The sequence below is a fragment of the Phocoena sinus genome, chromosome 1 (genome assembly GCF_008692025.1).
Source record: "Phocoena sinus isolate mPhoSin1 chromosome 1, mPhoSin1.pri, whole genome shotgun sequence".
Taxonomy (NCBI): domain Eukaryota; kingdom Metazoa; phylum Chordata; class Mammalia; order Artiodactyla; family Phocoenidae; genus Phocoena; species Phocoena sinus.
Window position 1 is genome coordinate 10,113,396 of NC_045763.1, and position 24,089 is coordinate 10,137,484.

Genomic DNA, 24,089 nt, shown 5'->3' on the forward strand with positions numbered 1-24,089 from the left:
CAATGTGATATTAACAAATTAAAGAATTAAAACCATACGATCATCTCAATAGATGCAGAAAAAGTTTTTGACAAAATTCAACACCGATTTATGGTAAAAACTCTCCAGAAAATGGGCATAGAGGGAAACTACCTCAACATAATAAAGGCCATATGCGAGAAATCCACAGCAAACATCATTCTCAATGCTGAAAAACTGAAAGCATTTCCTCTAAGATCAGGAACAAGACAAGGATGTCCACTCTCACCACTATTATTCAACATAGTTTTGGAAGTTCTAGCCACGGCAATCAGAGAAGAAAAGGAAATAAAAGGAATACAAATTGGAAAAGAAGAAGTAAAACTGTCACTGTTTGCAGATGACATGATACTATACATAGAGAATCCTAAAGATGCCACCAGAAAACTACTAGAACTAATCAATGAATTTGGTAAGGTTGCAGGATACAAAATTAAGGCACAGAGATCTGTTGCATTCCTATACACTAACAACAAAATATCACAAAGAGAAATTAAGGAAACAATCCCATTTACCATCACAACAAAAATAATAAAATACCTAGGAATAAATCTACCTAAGGAGGCAAAAGACCTGTACTCAGAAAACTATAAGATACTGATGAAAGAAATCAAGCAGATAGAGAGATATACCATGTTCTTGGATTGGAAGAATCCATATTGTGAAAACGACTATACTACCCAAAGGAACCTACAGATTTAATGCAATCCCTATCAAATTACCAATGGCATTTTTCACAGATTTAGAACAAAATATCTTACAATTTGTATAGAAACTCAAAAGACCCCAAATCACCAAAGCAGCCCTGAGAAAGAAAAACGGAGTTGGAGGAATCAGGCTCCCTGACTTCAGACTATACACAAAGGTACAGTAATCAAGACAGTATGGTACTGGCACAAAATCAGAAATATAGAACCATGGAACAAGATAGAAAGTTCTGAGATAAACCCATGTGCCAATGGTCACCTAACCTATGACAAAGGAGGCAAGAGTATATCAACACAATGGAGAGAAGACAGTCTCTTCAGTAAGTGGTGCTGGGAAAACTGGACAGCTCCATGTAAAAGAATGAAATTAGAACATTCCCTAATACCATACACAAAAATAAATTCAGAATGGATTAAAGAACTAAATGTAAGGCTGGATACTATAAAGCTCTTAGAGGAAAACAGGTAGAACGCCCTCTGACATAAATAACAGCAAGATCTTTTTGATGCACCTCATGAAGTAATGAAAATAAGAGCAAAAATAAAGAAATGAGACCTAATTAAACTTAAAAGCTTTTGCACGGCAAAGGAAACCATAAACAAAATGAAAAGACGACCCACAGAATAGGAGAAAATATTTGCAAATGAAGAAACCAATAAGGGATTAATCTCCAAAATATACAAAGAGCTCATGCAGCTCAATATCAAAAAAACAAATCACTGAATCAAAAAATGCGCAGAAGACCTAAATAGACATTTCTCCAAAGAAGACATACAGATGGCCAAAAAGCACATGAAGAGATGTTCAGCATCGCTAATTATTGGAGAAATGCAAATCAAAACTACAATGAGGTATCACCTCACACCAGTCAGAATGGCCATCATCAAAAAAATCTACAAACGATAAATGCTGGAGAGGATGTGGAAAAAAGGGAGCCCTCTTACACTGTTGGTGGGAATGTAAATTGGCATAGCCACTATGGAGAACAGCATAAAAGTTTCTTAAAAACTCAAAATAGAGCTACCATATGATCCAGCAAGCCCACTCCTGGGCATATATCTGCAGAAAACCATAATTTGAAAAGATACATGTACCCCAGTGTTCATTGCAACACTATTTACAATAGCCAGGACCTGGAGGCAACCTAAATGTCCATTGATAAAGGAATGGATAAAGAAGATGTGGTACATATATACAATGGAATATTACTCAGCCAAAAAAAGAATGAAATAATGCCATTTGCAGCAACATGGATAGACCTAGAGATTGTCATACTGAGTGAAGTAAGTCACATAGAGAAAGACCAATATCATATGATATCACTTATATGTGGAATCTAAAAAAAATGGTACAAATGAACTTATTTTAAAAACAGAAATAGAGTTATAGATGTAGAAAACAAACTTATGGTTGCCAAGGAGGAAAGGGATAGGGAGGGATAAATTAGAAGTTTGGGATTGACATACACACACTACTATATATAAAAAAGATAACTAATAAGAGCCTACTGTATAACACAGGGAACTCTACTCAATACTCTGTAATGACCTATATGGGAAAAGAATCTGAAAAAGAATGGACATATGTATATGTATATGTATAACTGAATCACTTTGCTGTACACCTGAAACTAACACAACATTGTAAATCAACTATACTCCAATAAAAATTTAAAAAAAGAGAAAAAACTCCACAAGGAGATATCACCTCGGAATATTTAGTATGGCTGTTATAAAGACAAGAGATAACAAGTGTTGATGAGGACGTGGAGAAAAGAGAGCCCTTGAAACTGTTGCTGGGAATGTAAGTTGATGCAGCCACTGTGGAAAACAGTACGGAGGTTCCTCAAAAAATTAAATATACAACTACCGTATAATCCAGCTATTCCACTTCTGGGTGTATATATGAGTGAAATGAAATCAGTATCTCAAAAAAAATCTGCAGCCACAGTTTCACTGAAGCATTGTTTACAGTAGCAAGACATGTAAACAATCTAAGGGTCCATCAATGGATGATGGAGAAAATATGAATGTATATATTTATATATATATATGAATATTATTCAGCCATAAATCCATAAAAAAGAAAGAAGTCCTGCCACTTTCGGTAACATGGATGGACCGTGACGGCATTGTGCTAAGTGAAATAAGTAAAGAAAGACCTATGGGGAAAGACATAAAGTGGTTAAAAGGTGCAAACTTCCAGTCACAAAATAAATAAGTCAAGGGGATGGAATGTGTCTGTCGTAGCACAGTGACAAAAGTTAAAAACATTGTGTGTTGTGTATGAAAGTTGCTAAGAGAGTAGATCTTTAAAATTCTCATCATGAGAAAAAAACATATTTATGTGATGTGATGTATGATACCTAAACTTCTTGTGGTGATCATTTCACAATGTATACATGTCACATCGTTATGTTGTACACTGGAAAAGGAATACAATGTTATAGGTCAATTATACCTCAATAAAACTGGAAAAATTCTTCTAGGAAAATATGCCAAAAGAAAAATGAAAAAAAATAAGGAGACAGGGCTTTTACAGTGAAAAAGAAAAAAACCCCACAAATATTTGCATGTCTGACTGACTTAGCTGTGTGAACTATGATAGCCAGCGGAGAAGCAGTAGACAGAGTGTGGCTGTACCACCCTGTGCTCACCCTCACCACACAGACCATAACTCGCATGTTTGGATGGTGTGTGCAGGATTAAATAACAGTACAAGGGGGAAAGAAACTTCACTTTTCTCACAAGTAGGGAAAAACCACTGCTTTCATTATTGGTAAATTCTCTTCCTAGAGCCACTGTTCTCAAATTTTCAGTCTCAAGATGCCTTTATATTTTAAAAATATATCGATGATCCTAAAGAGCTTTTGAGTATCTGGGTTATATTTGTCAATATTTGTCATCTAGTTACAATGGGAAAATATTTAAAACTCATTTATCAATTCAATTATGCATAACAGTACCAACCTGTGACATAAATGACACATTTTTACCAAAAGTTGTTATGTTTTCCAAAACTATAAATAAAAAAAATTTTAAAGTAATGTGAAGTGTCTTATTTAAAAAATATAAACTCTTTATTGGGACATAATTTACTACTATGTCAGTAGTTCATCTTTTTCGGGAATTTAATTTTTATTTTATATTGGAGTATGGTTGATTTACAATGTTGTGCTAGTTTCAGGTGTACGGCAAAGTGATTCAGCTACACATATACATACATCCATTCTTCTTCAGATTCTTTTCCCATATAGGTTATGAAAGAATATTGAGTAGAGTTCTCCTCCACACTGGACCTTGGCTGACCCTTGCCTGACTTCCAGGTGCAAGTATCCCAGGAGGACTTGGAGGGAAGGAAACCTGCCGTGAACTCAAGGCAGGGGGAAGAGCCAGGGAGACAACCTCTCCCACACTCCCCCACCCACTGCCAAATGCCTCTGGTCCCCTTATGGACTTTGCACCCAGGTGGGTGCTGGGGTCCTCTCCTGCACAGGGACAGGTGCAGCTGTCCTGCAGGTGAGACTTCTCTAGAGGAGGGACACAGGAATATGTGAGGAACCCAGAGCCAGCTGTTCTCTGACTCTGCACCTGATAGAGGGAAAGGGCTCACCTGCACTGCAGGCCCTGGTGTGGGTCCTGGTCTCAGCAGCTCATCCTCTCCCTTCCCGAGATCCAGAGTCCAGTGGGTGTGGCCTCAAACCTTACCCCGATCCCCTGGGTTCCCAGCCCAAGGAGAACAAACTCCTCCCAGCTCCCTGGTCAATCTGGTCCTTGATCCCCACGGTCTTATGAGTTTCCGCCGGGAAACAGAAACCAGCTTTGATCAGGTACACCATATTAATACTGTTAGGAATGTTTCCCATCTGCTGTTCCAGGGACTTGCTGATCCAGGACCTTTCTCCTTCAAATGGAGCCAACCTGCACTGGTGAGGTGCTTCATGTGGATAAAATGCAGGTAAATCCAGACCCTTCTCCCTCCATTTTCCCATGTGTGACCTTGAACCAGTCAAGGGATCCCCTCTCTCCATGGTCTCTGTTCCTCTCAGGCTCACAGCCCGTATCTCCCAGAGATGCAGGAAAGAGGAAAGTGTGTGAAGAAAAGAATGAAGAAGCTCCAGACGAGGTGACACTGGTCAGAAAGTTCACACTCACAGATCTCTGGGGGAATTTCATGACATTGGAAGTCCAAAGGATCAAATGTGGGAGGCTGATACCAACTTAGTAAGGAGGATGACAATTTACAAAGCATAGAAAAGATGCGGATGTCCTGTCATCAGTTATGAGAAGGAGGCAGCCACTGCTCACACTACTTCTGATAAGTTTCTCACAAGGAAATAAAACACTTTAATTCTCAACATCTTAAATTACAGTGTGCTAAGTCAATGGTAGTTGACTAGTTTTTATTTATCTGTATATTTATAATCACAGCAAAAGAGTTCTTAATTTTTTTTTGTTTTTTTTTTGCGGTACGCGGGCCTCTCACTGTTGTGGCCTCTCCCGTTGCGGAGCACAGGCTCCGGACGTGCAGGCTCAGCGGCCATGGCTCACGGGCCCAGCCGCACCGCGGCATGTGGGATCCTCCCGGACCGGGGCACGAACCCGTGTCCCCTGCATCGGCAGGCGGACTCTCAACCACTGCGCCACCAGGGAAGCCCAAGAGTTCTTAACTGTTTTAAAGGTCAGGGGATAACCATAATTTTTTCTTCTGATTATTAAGATTGTGTTGTAGTTTCAGTTTGCACATTCATTTTTATTATCGTTGGGGAAGAATAATTCCTCTAACCTTCTACTTTCTTCAACTGATCTGATAATCAAGTTGACATAAGACAGATTAACACAAGAGAAAAAGAAGTTTAATTGGGAAGGTTCAGGAGTCCCACAAGCACAGTGAGACCCCAGGAGAAGCTGAGCAATGGAGGCTTACGTGTGATCTCATGACACAGAATGCGAGAGGGGCCCCAGGCTTCAAAGGGGAGGAGGGTGATTCACAGAAGAGCAGGTGTTTGGTGATTAGATGTTTGTCCAGCCATACAGGTACCTCATTCAGTTAAAGTTATCTCTTGGTAATAACTCTCTCTCTCTGGCCAGGCCCCCTTTCTAAATTCTTTTAGGTAGTGCAGAGAGAGGGAAAAGGTTTTCTTTGTTTCAATTGGCTGTGTCTTGATTGCCTATAGCTCCAAAAATATGCATAACAATGTGGCACATTTGGGGGTGGCGTTTTTAATCCCTTCACCCTCCTGCGCTACTGTGGTCTAGGTACAGTTCTGCTTGTATTAAATTTATGTTTTCAGCTTATGTGTTTTTTGCCTACCTCAATAGAATGTAAGGTCTCTACATGTGACCTAACATAAGAGTGGGTCACATTCATTGGATGCTTCCCCGACATCCAGAGTAGCAGCTGGCACACTCTAGATACTAAGTAAATACATTTTTCTGATTGACAAATATAATCGTGGATATTTAAATTGTGCAATGATGATGATGTGAGATATTACACACATACACTGTGAAAAGGTTACCAAGATCAGGATAATTAAGACACCCATCACCTAATAGTTAATTCTTTTTGTGTGTGGAGTGAGAATGCTTAAGGTCTACTCTCAGCAATTTCAGGTATACAATGTTCTATTAACTATTGTCACTGTGTGTGTCTTAGATTTTTGAAGAGAAAACTGAACACCCATGTTTATTGCAGCATTATTCACAATAACCACAACGTGGAAACACCTAAATGTCCTTTGATGGATGAATGGATAAAGAAAAGGCGGTATATGTACATAATGGTATATTATGCAGCCATAAAAAGAAGGAAATCCTAGTGGGAGGGAGGGAGACGCAAGAGGGAAGACATATGGGAACATATGTATATGTATAGCTGATTCACTTTGTTATAAAGCAGAAACTAACACACCATTGTAAAGCAATTATACCCCAATAAAGATGTTTAAAAAATAAATAAATAAATAAATAAAATAAAAAAAATAAAAAAAAAAAAAGAAGGAAATCCTGTCAAAAGACAACTATTATATGGAATCTTTATGTGTAGAATCAAAAAAGAAAAGAACAATTTCACAGAAACAGAATAGGATGGTGGTTGCCAGGCACTCGGCCAGGGGGAATGGGGAGAAGGGTAAACATTTTCAGTTATATGAAGAATAAATAAGTACATTTAAATGGATCAAGTAGAAAGCAGTGAGGAGGCAGTATTGGGTATTAGGGGGTGTCATGTGTGCTAGACACTTCCTAGTGAAAGTGCCCACAGGGTCCCCACCTCGATGGGTTCCTGCTGTCCTCAACCCGGTCATTAGAGGAGTTTTCCCACACACGGGAGGCCAGTGCCCCTGAGGCCATTGCAGGTCGTCCCTGTGCTCCTCCTTCATTTGTGCTGGGCAAGCAATGGATCCTGGTTTGACTTTTATTTCCCATGACCTTTCTATGGGTCAAAGTAGACAATCTGGTGTCGCTTGGATGACAAAGACAGTGTCAGACCTCCTTTCTCATTTCCTCCTGAAAAGCACAATTCTCAAAGTATGGACGCTGTGTTGCGTGACGACGCTAAATGGCAAAATTTCCAAAGAGCATCCCTTTCCTTGGCCTAAATACCAAGACGGGGACCCTCCACTTCCCACCTAACTTGCTTGTCGTCTTTGCATCAAGAATGGTTGCTGTTTACCCGCTCTCTCCAGACTGCCCATTGGACAGACCCTGTGACTTTGGGCTGGGGGTAGGGGTAGCCACTGGAGCCTAAGGCAGGTCAGGCCAAGCAAATCCAGTCTCTTGGGAACTCCCAGTCCCAAGCGCTGGCCCTCAGTGCTCCCAATGGCCTCAGACACAAGTCCCCAGTCTTGAAGGGACACAGCCCTGTGAGTGCTAAGGACATGGTCTCCTGCTCAGCTGCCATTTCTCTTTTCCCTCCCTCATTCTGGGCCCTACAGCAGGTCCTCTGGAAATTCTCTGCCCTCTCCCTCTTCCTTCCTTCAGTCCCTATGGTCCAATCCCTCATGGAGAGGGTCCCAGACATCCTCCCCACCCACCATGGCTCTACAAACCTGTCCCTCGGGATTAATTGCCTGGACCCAGGGCAATGTTCTCATCAAACCTTTATTGATGAGGAAGAAAGATCAACAGCTCCTTGTTTATAGCAAGATATTAGTGGATCTAGAGTGGAACCAGAGCCTGTTGAGAACTAGAGGGGTCAAGGAAGGCCAACACAGAGACCTGAACTTTCAAAAAGGCACAGAGGACAAGACATCTCAGGGCAAGAAGGGATCTGAGTTGGGAGAGAAAAAAGACGTACTGGGCTTGAGGAGAACTTTGTCAGCTCAAGGGCTGGAACAAGAGAGCCACGGAGGGGAGAGCCTCTGCAGGGGACTGGTCCCCAGGGCCTCCCATCAGCTGTTATCTCTAGGAAGACCAGAAGAGTCAAGATCCTCCTCTGTAACCTGGGGGGGGGGGTCTCCCCCCAGCATTCCTGGGTGCCTCAATGGATCCAGAGGGGAACTCTATGCCTTGGGGTTAGTCATAAACTCCAAAATAACTCAGAGGAATTAAAGCAGAATTCCTGGATTTCTGCTGATCCCAGTGGAAGGGTGTGCCAGCATTGTAGCCAGCCTCCAGTTTCTAGAAGAGGTGATGTTGGTGGGCTGCAGAAAGAGAGGACTGCCGAGTTGCTTCATCCTGGAAAGGGAACTGGATGCACAGAAACATTCTAAACCCCTGAACAAAGACCCTGGAGCAATGTTTTGGAATCTCACTTGAGATCCTGTGACTGGAAAAGCAGGACAGGACGTACCCCTGATGGGTTCAGAGGGCTGCTCTGACCTGGGCTGCAAATGAGGTCATGAACACAGGGTAGAAATGCTAAATCCAGGCTCCTCACCTGACCCTGGGAGCCCTGGACGGCACCTGTGCTCCCTCCTCCTCGATGCTCAGTGTGTCCCCTGAGCAAACAGGCTCTGAGTGGAGGTGGTCAGAGGAGGTTACACTCTACCCAGGGGGAAGGGAGAGGTCTGGGCTTTTTTCTAGAACATTCCAACACTTTGACCCCTCATAGCTCCTTGGATCTCACAGAAGCTATGATCCTATAGAGACATCCCCGGCTTGGACTCTGCTATTTGCCCATTTACACTGACATAACCTGAAGTCCGTCAGTCAGTCCTTCCTACCACTTAGGTTGTCTGACAACTCGGGGGGCCTTCTGTACCCGTCACCTGAGGGAATCTGCCAATTATTCACAGTGTGGAAGTGGGCAGGTTTCTATCCCAAGACCACACCTGAATCCACCAGCCTAAAAATGGGAAAAGAGCAGTGAACCTTTCATTTCCTGTGAAGGTTAATCGAGGTAGCGGATGAAAAGTGCTGACACCATTGCTCACCACGTCGTGTTCAATAAACAGAGAGGTTTGTGATCATCATTGCTACTAATCTCACTCTACTGCAGCTTATTAATAAAAGGGTTCGGTGGCCTGGGAGTTAAAATACCTATTGAGTACAATCCAGTTTAACCTAATTTTATGCACAAGGCATTTATACCCATAGCAGGAATGTGGTGAAAGGAATCTTCCGGAAAGATACCAAGGTGGGGAACACTCTTCAAAACTCCTAGCCTTCTTTGGCAGTTTTACAATTGAATTACTTGGACATCGCAGTGAATGGAGGAAAGGAAGGCAAGAAGAACTCTTAGGGGTGGAGGGAGGGTCACACTTTCTTTGCATCCTGAAACTGCAAAACAATCTCCATGTGATGAAGCCCAGGGTGGGTGTCACCCATGAGCAGATCCTTAAAAACCAAACATAGCTTCTGAACTTTGTAGGGAATGGTGTTGGTATTTGTGAAGAGTGCTTAATATGAGAAGAGCAGAATTTTATTTCTGTGGCTAATGATGTCACTTTGGTCAGAATTTCTGCTGAACTTTCCTAATTTTGAGGAAATAGTAATTATCATAATATATGTGGAAAGGGGCCAATGGGATTATGATTTGGCTACCAAGCCCCCAGGAAAATGGCTGGAGCTAATTGCCATCTGGGAGCGTCCTCTGTGGGAAGAACCTAAAAGAAAATGTTTACTGGTAGCAGCCACCACGATGAGGACAGGGTTTGGTGCACCTTATCCACGTTCATGTCTCCCCTTGTATCCAAGCTCCCGAACAGCCCACAGTGCCCACCCTCAGGGGTCTCAGTCTTGGAAATGTCTGACTTCCCAGGGCTCCCAGCCTCTCCCTCTGCTCACATTCTCATATTTAATCTTTTCATGCCAGTTTGCTGTGCTGAGCCCATCTTTCTGTAAGGAAACACCCCAAACACTGTTTCCCTTTTTAATTGCTAAACTCCACCAAGAGAAAAGTCATTTAGTCTCCCTCTTCCCCAAGAGAAAAAAAATATTTCACACTGTTTGGGTCATTCAAAGGGTGCCTTTAGGAATGGCCTACTCCACACTGCTCAGTGCCCACCCTTCCTCCTTATTGTGATTTTGACCTGACGTCTTTCAGAGGAGCCCTGACTTTAGCCTGGGGGATCGTGAACATCTCCAATTGCATTTCCCTTGCTCCCTGAATAGGCTCATGATCTGTTATGTTTCTGATGTAAAATCTAAGTGACAACTTGATACAGATGGGAGTTTATGTTGTTTCCTTTGGGAATGACCCCAATGTGTTTTTGAAGTCGCTTTAATTGTGGGACATTTTGATCACATTGATCTGGCCAAAGATTCCCCAACAATGATGCTTTCAAGTTTTGTTTTATCTTTTCAATGTCAGGAACCAATAATCTCTTCCCTGTCACACACTCTTGGCTATAACTGACCCTATTAGTAAAACTCAATCAGCGTTTGTGCAGTGAATCAATGATTGAGTCCTCCAATCCCCTCCCCCCATTTATTCCCTCCTGAATGAATACCAGATTCAATCAATTCACCTGGTTATAGGCAAAGATCCAATCAGGATTAACCTGATGGACAGTCTGGAATCCAACCAGGCATCGCATTCTGATTGGATGGCAGTAGTTGCGAAGGGGGAAGATGTGATTAAAAAGGCCTATAAAAGCCTCAGGCATCAAAGAAGATATGCAGAAATTTCTTTCTCTGGAGTCACTGCCTGGGTTCTCTACCCCATCTGAGGTCTGAGCACCCTGTCACATCAGAGCTGGTAAGTTACAGACCTCCGCTAAAGACACTCTCATCTTATCTATGGTCAGCAGGTTTTGAATGATGGCATGTAGCTATGGATGGCAGGGAGATTTTTCTTCCTCTTCAGATGTACAAATGTAAGGCTTTGATTTTGCCTCTAAGTGTAATTTTGCCTTAATCCCAAACATCTTGATTTGTACTTTGGTTTATATCATTTAAAAATCTCTTAACCAACCAGATTTTATTTTTTAATGAAAACATCTGTTTGGAATTTTATTTTTTTACATTAAAAAGCCTTAGTTTGCACAGGGACTTCCCTGGTGGTCCAGTGGTTAAGACTCCATGCCCCCAATGCAGGGGGTACGGGTTCAATCCCTGGTTGGCGAACTAAGATCCCTATGCCTTGTGGTGTGGCCAAAAGATTAAAAAAAGAAAAAAAAGATTTAGTTTGCACAAATGACATTCATTTTAGGCATATCTGCTTCATCTTCCCCAGTGCAGTTAACTGTGGAAACTGAGATTGGAGACTGTGTTGGGCCACAAGATGCTCTTATTCCCATAGTTTTAGGGCCCTAAGTGGTGGTCTGAAAGGTTTCCCCCGAAAAAGACTGGGGTCAGCCTTCAGGCTCATGGTACCCACTTCCCAGTGCAACCTAATTGAGCAAAGCAGTGAATGGAAATGGACGGACGAGTGGTGGGGTTTCTTCCTCCTTGGTACTTGTGAGAAGCTTGTTCTGGCACCCACAAGGGCAAAGCTGTGGCTTTTGGGCCCACTGAGCCCAGAGTGGAATTCTGCGAAACTGAGGCTCTTCCACCACTGCCAGAGCAGTGACTTTGGCTCTGAGTTGGTACTTCTGAAGGGTGGGGAGACCGAGTAAGGGGTGTTCATGCTTAACCTGAGAAAGATGCCTTGTTCCCTGCAAGTTTCCACAGGATTCCTTTAGGAGCAGAGTCACGATGAGCGTCCAGAACCCCCTGAGACTCCTGGACCTGGCGGGAATGAGCTTGCTGAGGGATGAGGCCTCGACCATCACGGCTCTGAAGGATCTGCCCACAGAGCTCTTCCCCCCGGTGTTCATGGAGGCCTTCTATGGGAGATACAGCGAGACCCTGAAGGCCATGGTGCAAGCCTGGCCCTTTGTACGCCTGCCTCTGGGGGGCCTGATGAAGGTGCCTCATCTGGGAACCTTACAAGCAGTGCTGGCTGGGCTTGATATCCTGCTTGCACAGAAAGATCATCCCAGGTGAGTCTGATCAAGGGAGCCTAGTAAGGTTTTGGGCAGCTCTGAAGAGAAAGCTGAAGTCAGGAGGGTGGCTGGACAAGGGATGGAACAGAGGCTTCGATGATGCCAATGAAGAGACACAGAGACTTGGCCATTGCTGAGCTCATTTGGGGAAATGCCTTCCAGCAGTGTATGAGAGCCTAAGATGCAGGGGAGCCTGAAATTACATGTCTCAGCCAGGGATGCGTAAGGGTAATAGGTGTAGAAAGCCAGGAAGGATGGAAGGGGAGGGGAAAGGAGATGGAGGAATGTGAGGCAGAGAGGGAAGAAGAGGGCAAGACAGCAGGTGATGTCAGGGATGAGAAGTAAAAGCTCGGGTGGGAAGTCTGAGTGTTGCCTAAATGCTGAGACTGTGGTTTCATTATGTGTGGATCTTAAGCCATAGCTGCCAATCTGCTGTTTTCCCACAGGAGGTGCAAACTGCGGGTGCTGGATTTAAGAAATACCAGCCAGGACTTCTGGAGGATGTGGTCTGGATACAGGGTCCATGGATGTTCAAGCTCACTGATGGCACAAGTGGCTGAGGACAGGTCAAGGACAAAACAGCCCAGGGCTCCCTTGGAGGTATTCATAGAACTTCATCTCAAGGAAAGGACCTTGGATGGATTCCTCACCTACCTCATCAGGTGGGTGGAGCAGAGAAAAGCTTCCATACACCTGTGCTGTAAGAAGCTGAGGATCCTTTCATTTCCCATAGAAAATATTATGAAGGTCCTGAGTATGGTACAGTTGGACTGTATCCAGGAGGTGCAAGTGAACTGCACCTGGCATCTGTCCACCCTGGCCGTGTTTGCTCCTCTCCTGGGCCAGATGGGTAACGTGCAGAGACTCCTTCTCTCCAACATCCACATGTCTGCACTTGCGGGGCAGGAACAGCGGCACATTGTCCAAATTACCTCTCAGTTCCTCAGGCTGCACCACCTCCGGGATCTCCATCTGGAATCTCACTCCTTCCTTGAAGGATGCCTGGACCAGATGCTCAGGTGAGAGTGCACCATTGTTCAGGTAACAGCGAACACAACACTAGAATATCCAAAGCACTGTCCCTTTTGCTTCTCTATCCTGAACTGTGGTATCGCATAACCGCGCAAATCAAGGTAGGGACCCAAACTGGGATAGAGCCTCTAGAGAGGGACACCCTGCTAGGAAGCTATGGACTAGGGGTTAGGATCTAGTGGTGTGGGTATATGATTTCTTCTTTAGGAAGAGATAGCTTGGTTTAGATGAATTAAGAAAATAACTAAGGGAAGGGGGCATTGAAGAGGGAAAACTCCATCAGGCCTGAGCACTTCTAAATGGAAGCTCTGTGCTCACCAGTGCTGTGACCACATGAGCCTATCTCAAATTCCCTGTTTGCAAAAGGTTGTTTTTTCCTCCTGATAAGGTAATTAATATATGGATAATGCGTGGTTCTGGAGATGCTGGTAATAGAGCAGGAGCCTGAAGCAGAATAAAAACTGGTAGATGGTTTGCAGATGATGCAGGAATGTAACTGAGCCCCTGCAGACTGGCAACCTCAATTGATGTCCTGAGATCTTGCCCTGGTGGGTCCACTATGCACATCACCCAGAAGCCTTACCTGGCCTGAGATATGCGTGCCTGTGGCCCAAACGTGGGCTGAAGGAAACCTGAGTAGGAAGCATTTTATGTATGTATCTTACTATTAAAATTCAGTGATGCCCACTCTTTACTGAGACAAAGTGTCAGGCTCTCCCCTGAGCATGTTCTAGTGTACTCCATTATCTTCGTTCATCCTCATAAGAAGTGTAGTAAGTTTTTCTCTGCTTGACTGATGAGGAAAGAGAGCTTTCAACTTGACTCAGTCACACAGGAAGGTGAAAGGACTCAGGTTAAAATGAGACTGGGCATTCTGGGTATTGATCGTTATCAGATGATCAGATTAAACTTGGGGCTGGGCAAATCAGTTGTCTCCCTACTTGAGGTCAACTTCCACCTCAGTTTCCAAGACCTAATTGCTCTGTTTCTCCCCAGGTGTCTGACAACCCCCTTGGACAACCTTGCGATAACTCACTGCCTCCTTTCGGATTCAGACTTGAGCCATCTGTCCCAGTGTCCGAACATCAGTCAGCTAAAGGGCCTGGATCTGAGTGGCATCACCCTGACCTACTCTAGTCCTGAGCTCCTCCCGGTTCTGTTGGAGAAAGTTGCAGCCACCCTCCAGGAACTGTATTTAGAGCAATGTGGGATCATGGACTCTCACCTCGAGACCATCCTGCAGCCCCTGAGCCGCTGCTCCCAGCTCATGTTCCTTAGCCTGCGTGGAAACCTCATCTCCATGGCCGTCATGGAGAAGCTGCTGCGACACACCTCCGGGCTGCCCAGTTTAAGTCAAGAGCTGTATCCTGTCCCTCAGGAGAGTTACAGCTCTCAGCGAATCCTCCAACCTGGGAGACTTGCACAGTGTCGGGCTGAACTGTTTGAGATTCTGAGAGTCTTAGGACGTCCCAGGATCATTTGGATTAGTTCCAGCCCCTGTCTGCACTGTGGAGATAACACATTCTCTCATCCCCAGCCCATCGTATACCGCTGAAATCCCCCTAACTACTTGGGTACGTCTAAAAGCTTTCTTCTGAGCACTTGGAAACTGATATCTAGGACATAGTTGAATCATAAAGGGAAAACAGACCCATGGGTTCAGACATCTGCTCAATGTGAATGGGAGAAGAGAAGGTGATTAAGGGAGGGTGCAGGATTGCAGAGGGAAAAGTTGACTCTGACAGGTAATAGGCGTTTTGGGGAAATGTGTCTTATAGAGTCAGAAATATGAACCTAAATTTCTGGAGGTGGATTGAGTCTTGAGACCCACGTGTTGGAGTTATCCCTGGGTAGATTGTTGTAAACGAATGGTCAGAAATAAAGAGATCCTCAGTGTAAACTGACTGCTGCCCTCCATGCTGTATTATCCTGATTTCTCAGTTTATACTGCAGGAATCCAGATACTGATGGAAGAAAACAATGGCTCTGAATTGTCTATGATCTCTGATCTTACCATTCCCACCAGTTCTTTAGTCTGGAGCATCTCATACTTCCTTGCTTATTTCTGTGGCTGTTCAGTGGGTTAATACAAACAAAGGGGAACATACTCAGTGGTCAATGAACCACTGGAGTGAAGAGTTCTTGGCAAGGCCCTCACTGCTGGCTCAGGCCATGACCCTGGACATGAGCAGTCCTCACGGTTCTCCTGGTGGGTCCATAACTCTCAGTTCTTGACTTTTCAGTGTGGGGGGAATGGGTTTTACTGCACAAGGCATGGCTCCCAGTTCTGGAAGGGGTCATCCACACTGCAGATAAGCTGAACCTCTGGATCCATGGTGAGTAATGGTCCTTCCTGAATTAATCCAGTTGGACCAGGGAAGTTATACAAATTTACTTTAGCAAACTACTAAAATCATACAGGCATGTAACGTGGTTTTAGTGTTTTTATACCTCATTAAAAATTATATCCTTTCAGGACTTCCCTGGTGGAGCAGTGGTTTAGAATCCTCCTGCCAATGCAGGGGACACGGGTTCGAGCCCTGGTCCAGGAAGATCCCACATGCCGTGGAGCAACTAAGCCCATGCGCCACAACTACTGAGCCTGCACTCGAGAGCCTGCGAGCCATAACCACTGAGCCCATGTGCCACAACTACTGAGGCTGCACTCGAGAGCCTGCGAGCCATAACTACTGAGCCCGTGTGCCACAACTATTGAAGCCTGTGCACCTAGAGCCCAAGCTCCACAACAAGAGAAGCCACCACAATGAGAAGCCCCACTCGCTGCAACTAGAGAAAGCCCAAGAGCAGCAACGAAGACTCAACACAGCCAAAAATAAATAAATTTATTAAAAAAAAAATTATATCCTTTCAGGAGCTAGATTATATCAATGAGAGATTGAAGTTATTCCCATAAAATCTATTTCTCACCAACAGGGAAGAGTAGAATAGCATGTTTTGCCGTCAGATAATCAGGATGTATAATGTATAACAAAACACTTGTGGGTGTATGTGACCTCCTTGCCTGTGGTAAGACTGTATTTGTCAGGGTTCTCCTGAGTAACCAACAGGGTACGTCTGATTGCTGAGCAATGTGTCAGTGAGGGTTACCACCCCCTTCTCAGTTGAAAAATCCCCATATAACTTATCGTCTGCCCTCCATAGCCTCATTCCCACATCCTTGGTTCCACTAACTAGATCCTGTAGAACTATATTTACTCCTGAAAAACTCTGTGTGTAAGTGAATCTGATCATTTCAAACCAGTGTTTTCCAGGGTCACCTGTATATATATTAAAGGAGATTTATTATGGGAACGGGCTTGCATGATTACAGAGGCTGAGAAGTCCCACAGCTTGCTATCTGTAAACTAGAGATTCAACAAAGCCAGTGGTATAACTCAGACTGAGGATTAAGGCTGAGAATCAGGTAAGCTGATGGTGTTACTCCAAGTCTGAGGCCAAAGACCTGAGAACCAGCGGACCACTGGTTTAAGTTTCACAGTATGGAAGCTTGAGAGCCAGAAGCTTTGATATTCATGGGTAAGAAGAGAGAGGAGGAGAGAATTTGTCCTCTTTGTTTCATGCAGAACCCAAGGATTGCATGATGCCCACCCATATTGATGAGGGCAGATCTCTTCACTCAGTCTACTGTTTCCAGTGTTAATTTCTTCTAGAAACACCCTCGTCCAGAAGTCATTCTTTACCATCATTTTTTTGCACAGCAATATTCATACACAAAAAATTTAACCATCATAGTGACCCTAACAAAGGGCATTCACAGCAAAGCTCCCTGCTGAGGATTCAGGGGCTGGTGTTGTTGGCTCAGTAAGGGAGGGGATATAGGGTTGGGAGACCTTAGGTAAAAGCTCAGTTTTCTTGTGAAAGAAAGACAATGTTACAAACCTAGTTTCTGGGATTTTTTTTTTTTTTAGTTTCTGGGATTTTTGTAGGATCCAATGAGGTGATGCACTTGGGGGCTTGGCACCCAACCTGGCAAACAGTAAGACATTATTAAATGAGTCTTTTCCTTCATAGCAGAAGCCCCCAGGATTCTTTATCCCTCTAGCTTACCCTCTATTCCTTACAACAGGGGAGGAGAACAAACCCAGGACATGAAATGTGTCTCAGCATTTACATGTGGCCACCAATGAACCATGATTTACCAAGCTGCTCTAGTAGCCAGTGCAGGGAGGGTTGAGCGTGGACATAGGAGTGATTGGATTCATCTCTAGTTATAGACATTCTGAGCCTCAAGTCTTGTAGGCCACCTGCTGTTGATCAGGCCAGAAGATATAAATTTGGCCTGTTTGGCAGACAGGACAGCACGGTTCAGTATTTTTTTAAAAATCTGCTGTTATGTAAATGCTAGTTGACTAAATAATTGGCTGTGAATCATTTAAATATTAAAGATATAAATGTTCTTATAAAACTATAAAGGAAATTTAGTATTTTAAAGAATGCATGTGGGTTTTAAAAAAATGTTTAACTTGGTTTGGAGTCTCAAAACAAATAGGACTTAAAAACTGATTTTAAAAATCAATGAGCATTGGGACTTCCCTGGTGGTCCAGTGGTAAAGAATCCTCCTTCCAATTCAGGGGACACGTGTTTGATCCCTGGTTGGGGAACTAAGATCCCACCCACATGCCACAGGGCAACTAAGTCCACGGGCCACAACTAGAGAGGGAAAACCTGAACACCACAACTAGAGAGAAGCCCGTATGCCACAACAAAGAGCCTGCGCTGCAGCAAAAGATCCCGCGTGCCTCAAGGAAGATCCCAAGTGCCGCAACTAAGGCCTGACGCAGCCCCAAACAAACAAACAATGAGCATTAATTTTTTTCTCCTTTAGAACACATTTAAAATAAAATTTTAGAGCTAGAAGGATTACAATTATATTTATAATAGTAGATTTTATTTATTTATTTATTTATTTTAATTTTTAAAATTTGTTTTTGACTGCGTTGGGTCTTCGTTGCTGCACGCGGGCTCCCTCTAGCTGCGGCGAAGGGGGGCCGCTCCTCGCTGCGGCGCGCGGGCCCCTCACTACGGCGGCCTCTCCCGTCGCGGAGCACGGGCTCTAGGCGCACAGGCTTCAGTAGTTGTGGCACACGGGCTCGGCAGCTGTGGCTCGCTGGCTTCAGAGCACAGGCTCAGTAGTTGTGGCACACGAGCCTAGTTGCTCCGCGGCATGTGGGATCCTCCCGGATCAGGGCTCGAACCTGTGTCCCCTGCACTGGCAGGTGGACTCCCAACCACTGCGCCACCAGGGAAGCCCCAGATTTTATTTCTTAGAGCAATTTTTGATTCATAGTGAAACAGCAGAAAGTACAGAGAGTTCTCATTTAACTCATGCCCTCACCATATGCACTGTCACTCTATCAACATCTCCACCAGAGTAGAAGATTTACTATAAATCATGAGTCTACAATGAGACATCATTATCACCCAAATTTCATAGTTTACACTAAGGTTCACCCTTGGTGTTGTGTATTCTCTGAGTTTTGGCAAATACATAATTGTATACCCTACAGAGTAGTTTTACTGCGGTAAAAATCCTCTTTACTCTGCTATTTATCTTTCCATTCCTGCAACCCTGGCAACCACTTATATTTTTTATTTCCCCAGAGCTTTGCTTTATCCAAAATGTTACATAATTGGAATCATCCAGTATGTAGACTTTTCAGATTGGCTTCTCAGTTAATGATATACATGTAAGCTTCCTCTATGTCTTTTCATGTTTTGATAACATTCCATTGTCTAAACATACCAGAGTTTATTTAGTCATCTACTGAACAACATCTTGGTTGCTTTCTTGGTTTGCCACCATGAGTATCTGTGTGCACAATGGTGTGGACATAAGTTTTCAACTCATTTGGGTAGATACCAAGGAGCAAGATTGCTGGATCATATGAAAAAATTATGTGTTACAATTGTTTTTCTACCTTGACAATCTTACCTGTTAGAGATTATCTCATAAAGGGAAGGGACTGTGTCTTTATCAACTTGTGGTCCACAACTGAACAAGAAGCCCAGTGAGGCAGTAAATGTCTATAACTGCAGGTGCATGGAACATTTTAACATCAGTTTATAGCCAAATGTTATTTTGCACTGCAATGCAAATTTGGGGGAAGTCAGCATTAGCAGGCTACTGATAACATAAGCAAGTTGGATATGGAAGAAATAGCACTTGTGTTCTATTTGAACCTATAAATTATACATGAAAGTGTAACCAAGCAGGACTCTCTGGGGCCTTCCTGGGGCAGATCCCCACCATATTCTCCTCCTGCCTCTTGTTTGCAGAAAATCTTTAGCCTCCTAGCACTTCCCCAAGTTACAAAGAATAAATTGAATAACAAAATATGAGAAAATGCAGAAACAAAGGAAAACAGTCAAGCAAGACAAAATAATAATACTTTATCCATTAAACAAAGTAAAGAACATTTAGTTCCTCCTCACAAGCTATAGATAATATTCTGAGCCATAGCCTTTGAGCTGTTTTGCAGATACAGAACCTCCCATCAGGTGGAAGACGTTAATTGTATCCAGACCACAAGCACATACACCACAGACCAGTTGGAACCAGAAGGTTGATGATGCTGACTCCCAATTACATCACCATCAGCCAATCAGAAGAATGTCCAGGAGTTAATCATACACCCCACAACACTCTCCTGTCTTTAAAAGACTTTCCCTGAAAGTAATTAGGGAATTTAGCCTTTTAAGGAATAGTTGTCCTTCACACTCACAGAACCCATGATATCAGATGGACGAAAGACCAAAGGTGGAAGGCTGATCCAGACTTAGAAAGGAGGATGACAATTTCCAAAGTAGAGAAGAGATGTTGGCTCCCTGTCATCAGGTATGCCATAAGAAGAAGGCAGTCACCCTTTCACACTACTCTTGGTAATTTTCTCACAAAGAAACAGAATACTTTAGCTCTAAATGTTTTAAATTACAGTGTACTAAGTGCTGGTTTTAATTTACCTATATATTTATAACCACAGCAAGAAAGTTCTTAAATTTTTTAAAGGCCACAGGATAACCATAGTTTTTCTTTTTGATTATTAAGATTGGGTTGTAGTTTCAGTTTGCACATTCATTTTTATCATTGTTCGGGAGGAGACACGTTTCCTCTACCCTTAAACGTTCTTCAACTGGTCTAATAATCAAGTTGACATAGGACAGATTAACAGGAGAAAAAAAGAAGTTTAAATGGGAATGTTCAGCACAGTAAGACCGAGGAGAAGCCAAGCAGTTGAGGCTTATGTGTGATCTCAGGACACGGAATGGGAGAGGGGGCCTGGGCTTCAAAGGGCAGGAAGGTGATTCACAGAAGAGCAGATGTTTGGTAATTAGATAGTTGTCCTGCCATATAGATACTTCATTCAGATAAAGTTATCTCTTGGTAATAGCTCTCTCTCTGGCCCAGGCTCCCCTTCTAAATTTATTTAGGTAGTTCAGAGAGAGGTAAAAGGTTTTCTTTGTTTCAGTCTGCTGGGTCTTGATTGCCTATAGCTCAAACTAATATGCATACCAAAGTAGCACACTTTGGGGGTGGAGGGGCTCATTCTGAACTACTATCGTCTAGGTACAGGTCTGCCTGTGTTAAATTTATTTTTCTGATTATGTGGGTTTTTTGTCTGCCTCAGTAGAATGTAAGGTTTGTACATATGGGATAACATGAGAGCAGGACCATGTTATATTCATTGGATGTTTCCCCATCACCCAGCATAGCAGTTGGCACACCCTAGCTACTCAGTAAATGCATTTTTCTAATTGAGTAATAACTGACAAATATAATTGTAGATAAATCAAATGTGGAATGTGATGATGTGATATACATATGCATTGTGAAATGATTACCAAGATCAGGATAATTAAGATATCCATCACCACATAGTTGACTCTTTGTGTGTGTGTGTGTGTTGGGGGGGGGAGGGTGAGAATGCGTAAGATCCACTGTCAGCAAATTTCAACTATACAATATTATATTAATAGCTATAGTCACTGCGGGTGTATTAGGTACTTGAAGAGATATCTGAACACCCATGTTCACTGCAGCATTATTCACAATAGCCGAGATATGGAAACAACCTAAATGTCCTTTGATGGATGAATGGATAAAGAAAAAGTGGTATATATACATAATGGTATATTATTCATCCATGAAAAGAAGGAAAGCCTGCCATTTGTAAAATTATGTTTGGACCTGGAGGATTTTATGCTAAGAGAAGTAAGACAGAGAGAGAAAGGCAAATACTATATGGTATCACTTATGAGTACAATCTAAAAAAAAAGAAAGAAAGAAAAGAAAAGAAAAGAAATTTCTCAGAAGCAGAATATAATGGTGGTTGCTAGGGGCTGGAGAAGGGAGAAATGGGATGATATAGGTCCAAATGGTACACATTTTCAGTTATAAAAAGAATAAATAAAAGCTTTAAATGAATCAAGGAAAGAGATGTGAGGGGGCATTATTGGATATTGAGTACTAGGGGGTGTCACATGTGTTGGGGACATCCCAGGGAACTTGTCCACAGAGTCCCTGCCCCCAGGGGGTTCTGCAAGTCCTCAACCCTGATATTAGAAGATTTTTCCCACAAAAGGCCAGTGCCCCTGAGGCCACTGTGCTCCTCCTTCATCTGTGCCAGGCAGCCAATAGGTCTTGGTTTGACTTTCATCTCCCATGACCTTTCTATGGATCAAAGTAGGCAATCTGGTGTCACTTGGATGAGAAAGACATCCTCCTAAAAAGCACAATTCTCAAAGTCTGGAGGCTTTGATGAGTAAGGAGGCTAAACTGAAAAATTTCCAAAGAGCATCCTTTCCTGGCCTAAATGCCACGATGGAGACTCTCCACTTCCCTCCTAACCTGCCCCTCATCTTTGCATCCACAATGGATGCTATTCACTCCCTCTTTCCAGACTGTCCATTGGCCAGACTCCATGCCCTCGGGCAGGGGGTGGGGGCAGCCACTGGAGCCTAATGCAGGTCAGGGCAAGCAAATCCAGTTCATTGGGAACTCACAGCCCCAAATCCAGGCCCTCAGTGACCCCCAGTGATCTAGACACAAGTCCCAAGACTTGAAAGGACACAGCTCTGTGACAGCCAGAGGACATGGTCTCTAGGTGGTCTGTGATTTCCCTCCTTCCCCCTTATTCTGGGCAACACACCAGCTCCTATGGACATTCCCTTCTCTTGTCCCTCTGTAACAGAGTGGAAGCTTTGTATTCTATTACAAGTGAATCACTAAAGTGATGTTGCCTATAAACTTAAATTATACATAATGGCACACCTCTGGGAATGCTGTCTCCCCGGTAGTGAGCATTAAGCTAAAATACATTTGTTTAGCTCACAGTAAACATCCTCACCAGGCCCATCTGTGGATGACTACAGGAAGGAAGAAATTAATACATTCCCTCCAGAGTCTGAACAGAACCAGGAAATGTTCGACTTTATTGCCTCCCCTTAATATAAAAGAAGCCTGAATTCTAACTCAGGCAAGGTGGTTCTTTGGAACATGAGTCCACCAGCTTCTCTGTCAGCCAGCTTTCCCAAGAAAGTCACTATTCCTTGCTCCAGCAACTTGTCTCTCAATTCTCTAGCCTGTCATACAGTGAGCAGTATGAGCTTTGACTCACTAACACTTCTCCGTTCCTTCATTCTCTGTGGCCCAGTCCCACCTGGAGAGAGTCACAGACATCCTCCCCACCCACCATGTATCTACAAGCCTGTCCTTTGGGATTGTCTGGACTCAGGGTGATGTCATAATCAAATCTTTATTGATGAGGAAGAAAGATCAACAGCTCCTTGTTTATAGCAAGACAGTGGATCTAAAGTGTAGCCTTGTTTGTTTATTGTTACCTCCTTCAGAGAAGTCTGGACTTAAGGTTGGAAAACCAATCACATTCCCCAAAGGAGTTCCCTTGCTTCCTGAATAGGCTCCTGATCTCCCATGTTTCAGAGAGAACACCCAAGTGACACTTGATAGAGGGACACATTTACTTTGTTTCCTTTGGGAACAACAACACTGTCTTCATGAAGCAGTTTTAATTCCAGGACATTTTGATACTTTTTTTTTATGGCTAAAGATCCCCAAACAATGATGCTTTAAAGTTTTGGTTTTTTACCCACTATCACAAATGGATAACCCTTCCCCTGTCTCACACCCACAGTAGGTATAGAAGTTGACACACGAGCATATTTTACATCAATCATTGTAATTATTGCTATCCCAACAGGGGTAAAAGTGTTTAGTTGACTAGCAACACTTCACGGGGATAATAGTAAATGGTCCCCAGCCATGATGTGGGCCCTAGGTTTCCTCTTCCTTTTCACAGTTGGTGGGTTAACAGGTATTGTCCTAGCTAACTCATCATTAAATATTGTTCTTCATGATACCAACTACGTAGTTGCATTTTCACTATGTACTCTCAATAGGAGCTGTCTTCGCTATCACAGGAGGGTCTGTGCACTGATTCCCACTATTCTCAGGATATCCACTCAACATAAGCAAAAATTCCCTTTGTAATCATATTTGTAGGCGTCAACATGACCTTCTTCCCCCAACATTTCTTAGGTCTATCTGGCATACCTCAACAATACTCCAACTACCCAGATGCCTATACAACATGAAATACTATTCCATCAATAGGCTCATAACAGTAGTCATGTTAATAATTTTCATTATCTGAGAGGCCTTCACATCCAAATGAGAAGTCCTAACAGTAGAACTTGCTAGTACAAATTTAGAGTGGTTAAATGGATGTCCTCCACTATACCACACATTTGAAGAACCGACTTAATGTCAATATAAAATAATCAAGAAAGAAAGGAATCGAACCCTCTTTTACTGGTTTCAAACCAACACCATAAACATTATCTCTTTCTCTATAAACGAGGTATTAGTAAAAATTTACATAATTTTGTCAGAGTTAAGTCACAGGTGGAATCCTCTATATCTCT

At 43.2% G+C, this 24,089-nt stretch overlaps 1 protein-coding gene across 1 annotated transcript; it reads left to right on the forward strand.

Moving 5' to 3' along the window:
* The first annotated feature begins 11,807 nt into the window (after positions 1–11,807).
* Positions 11,808–14,684, forward strand: LOC116753084 (PRAME family member 12-like). Its single transcript, XM_032630613.1, has 3 exons — positions 11,808–12,094; positions 12,544–13,116; positions 14,126–14,684. Exons 1-3 carry the CDS (start codon positions 11,808–11,810, stop codon positions 14,682–14,684), a joined length of 1,419 nt encoding a protein of 472 aa, XP_032486504.1.
* Positions 14,685–24,089: the final 9,405 nt, after the last annotated feature.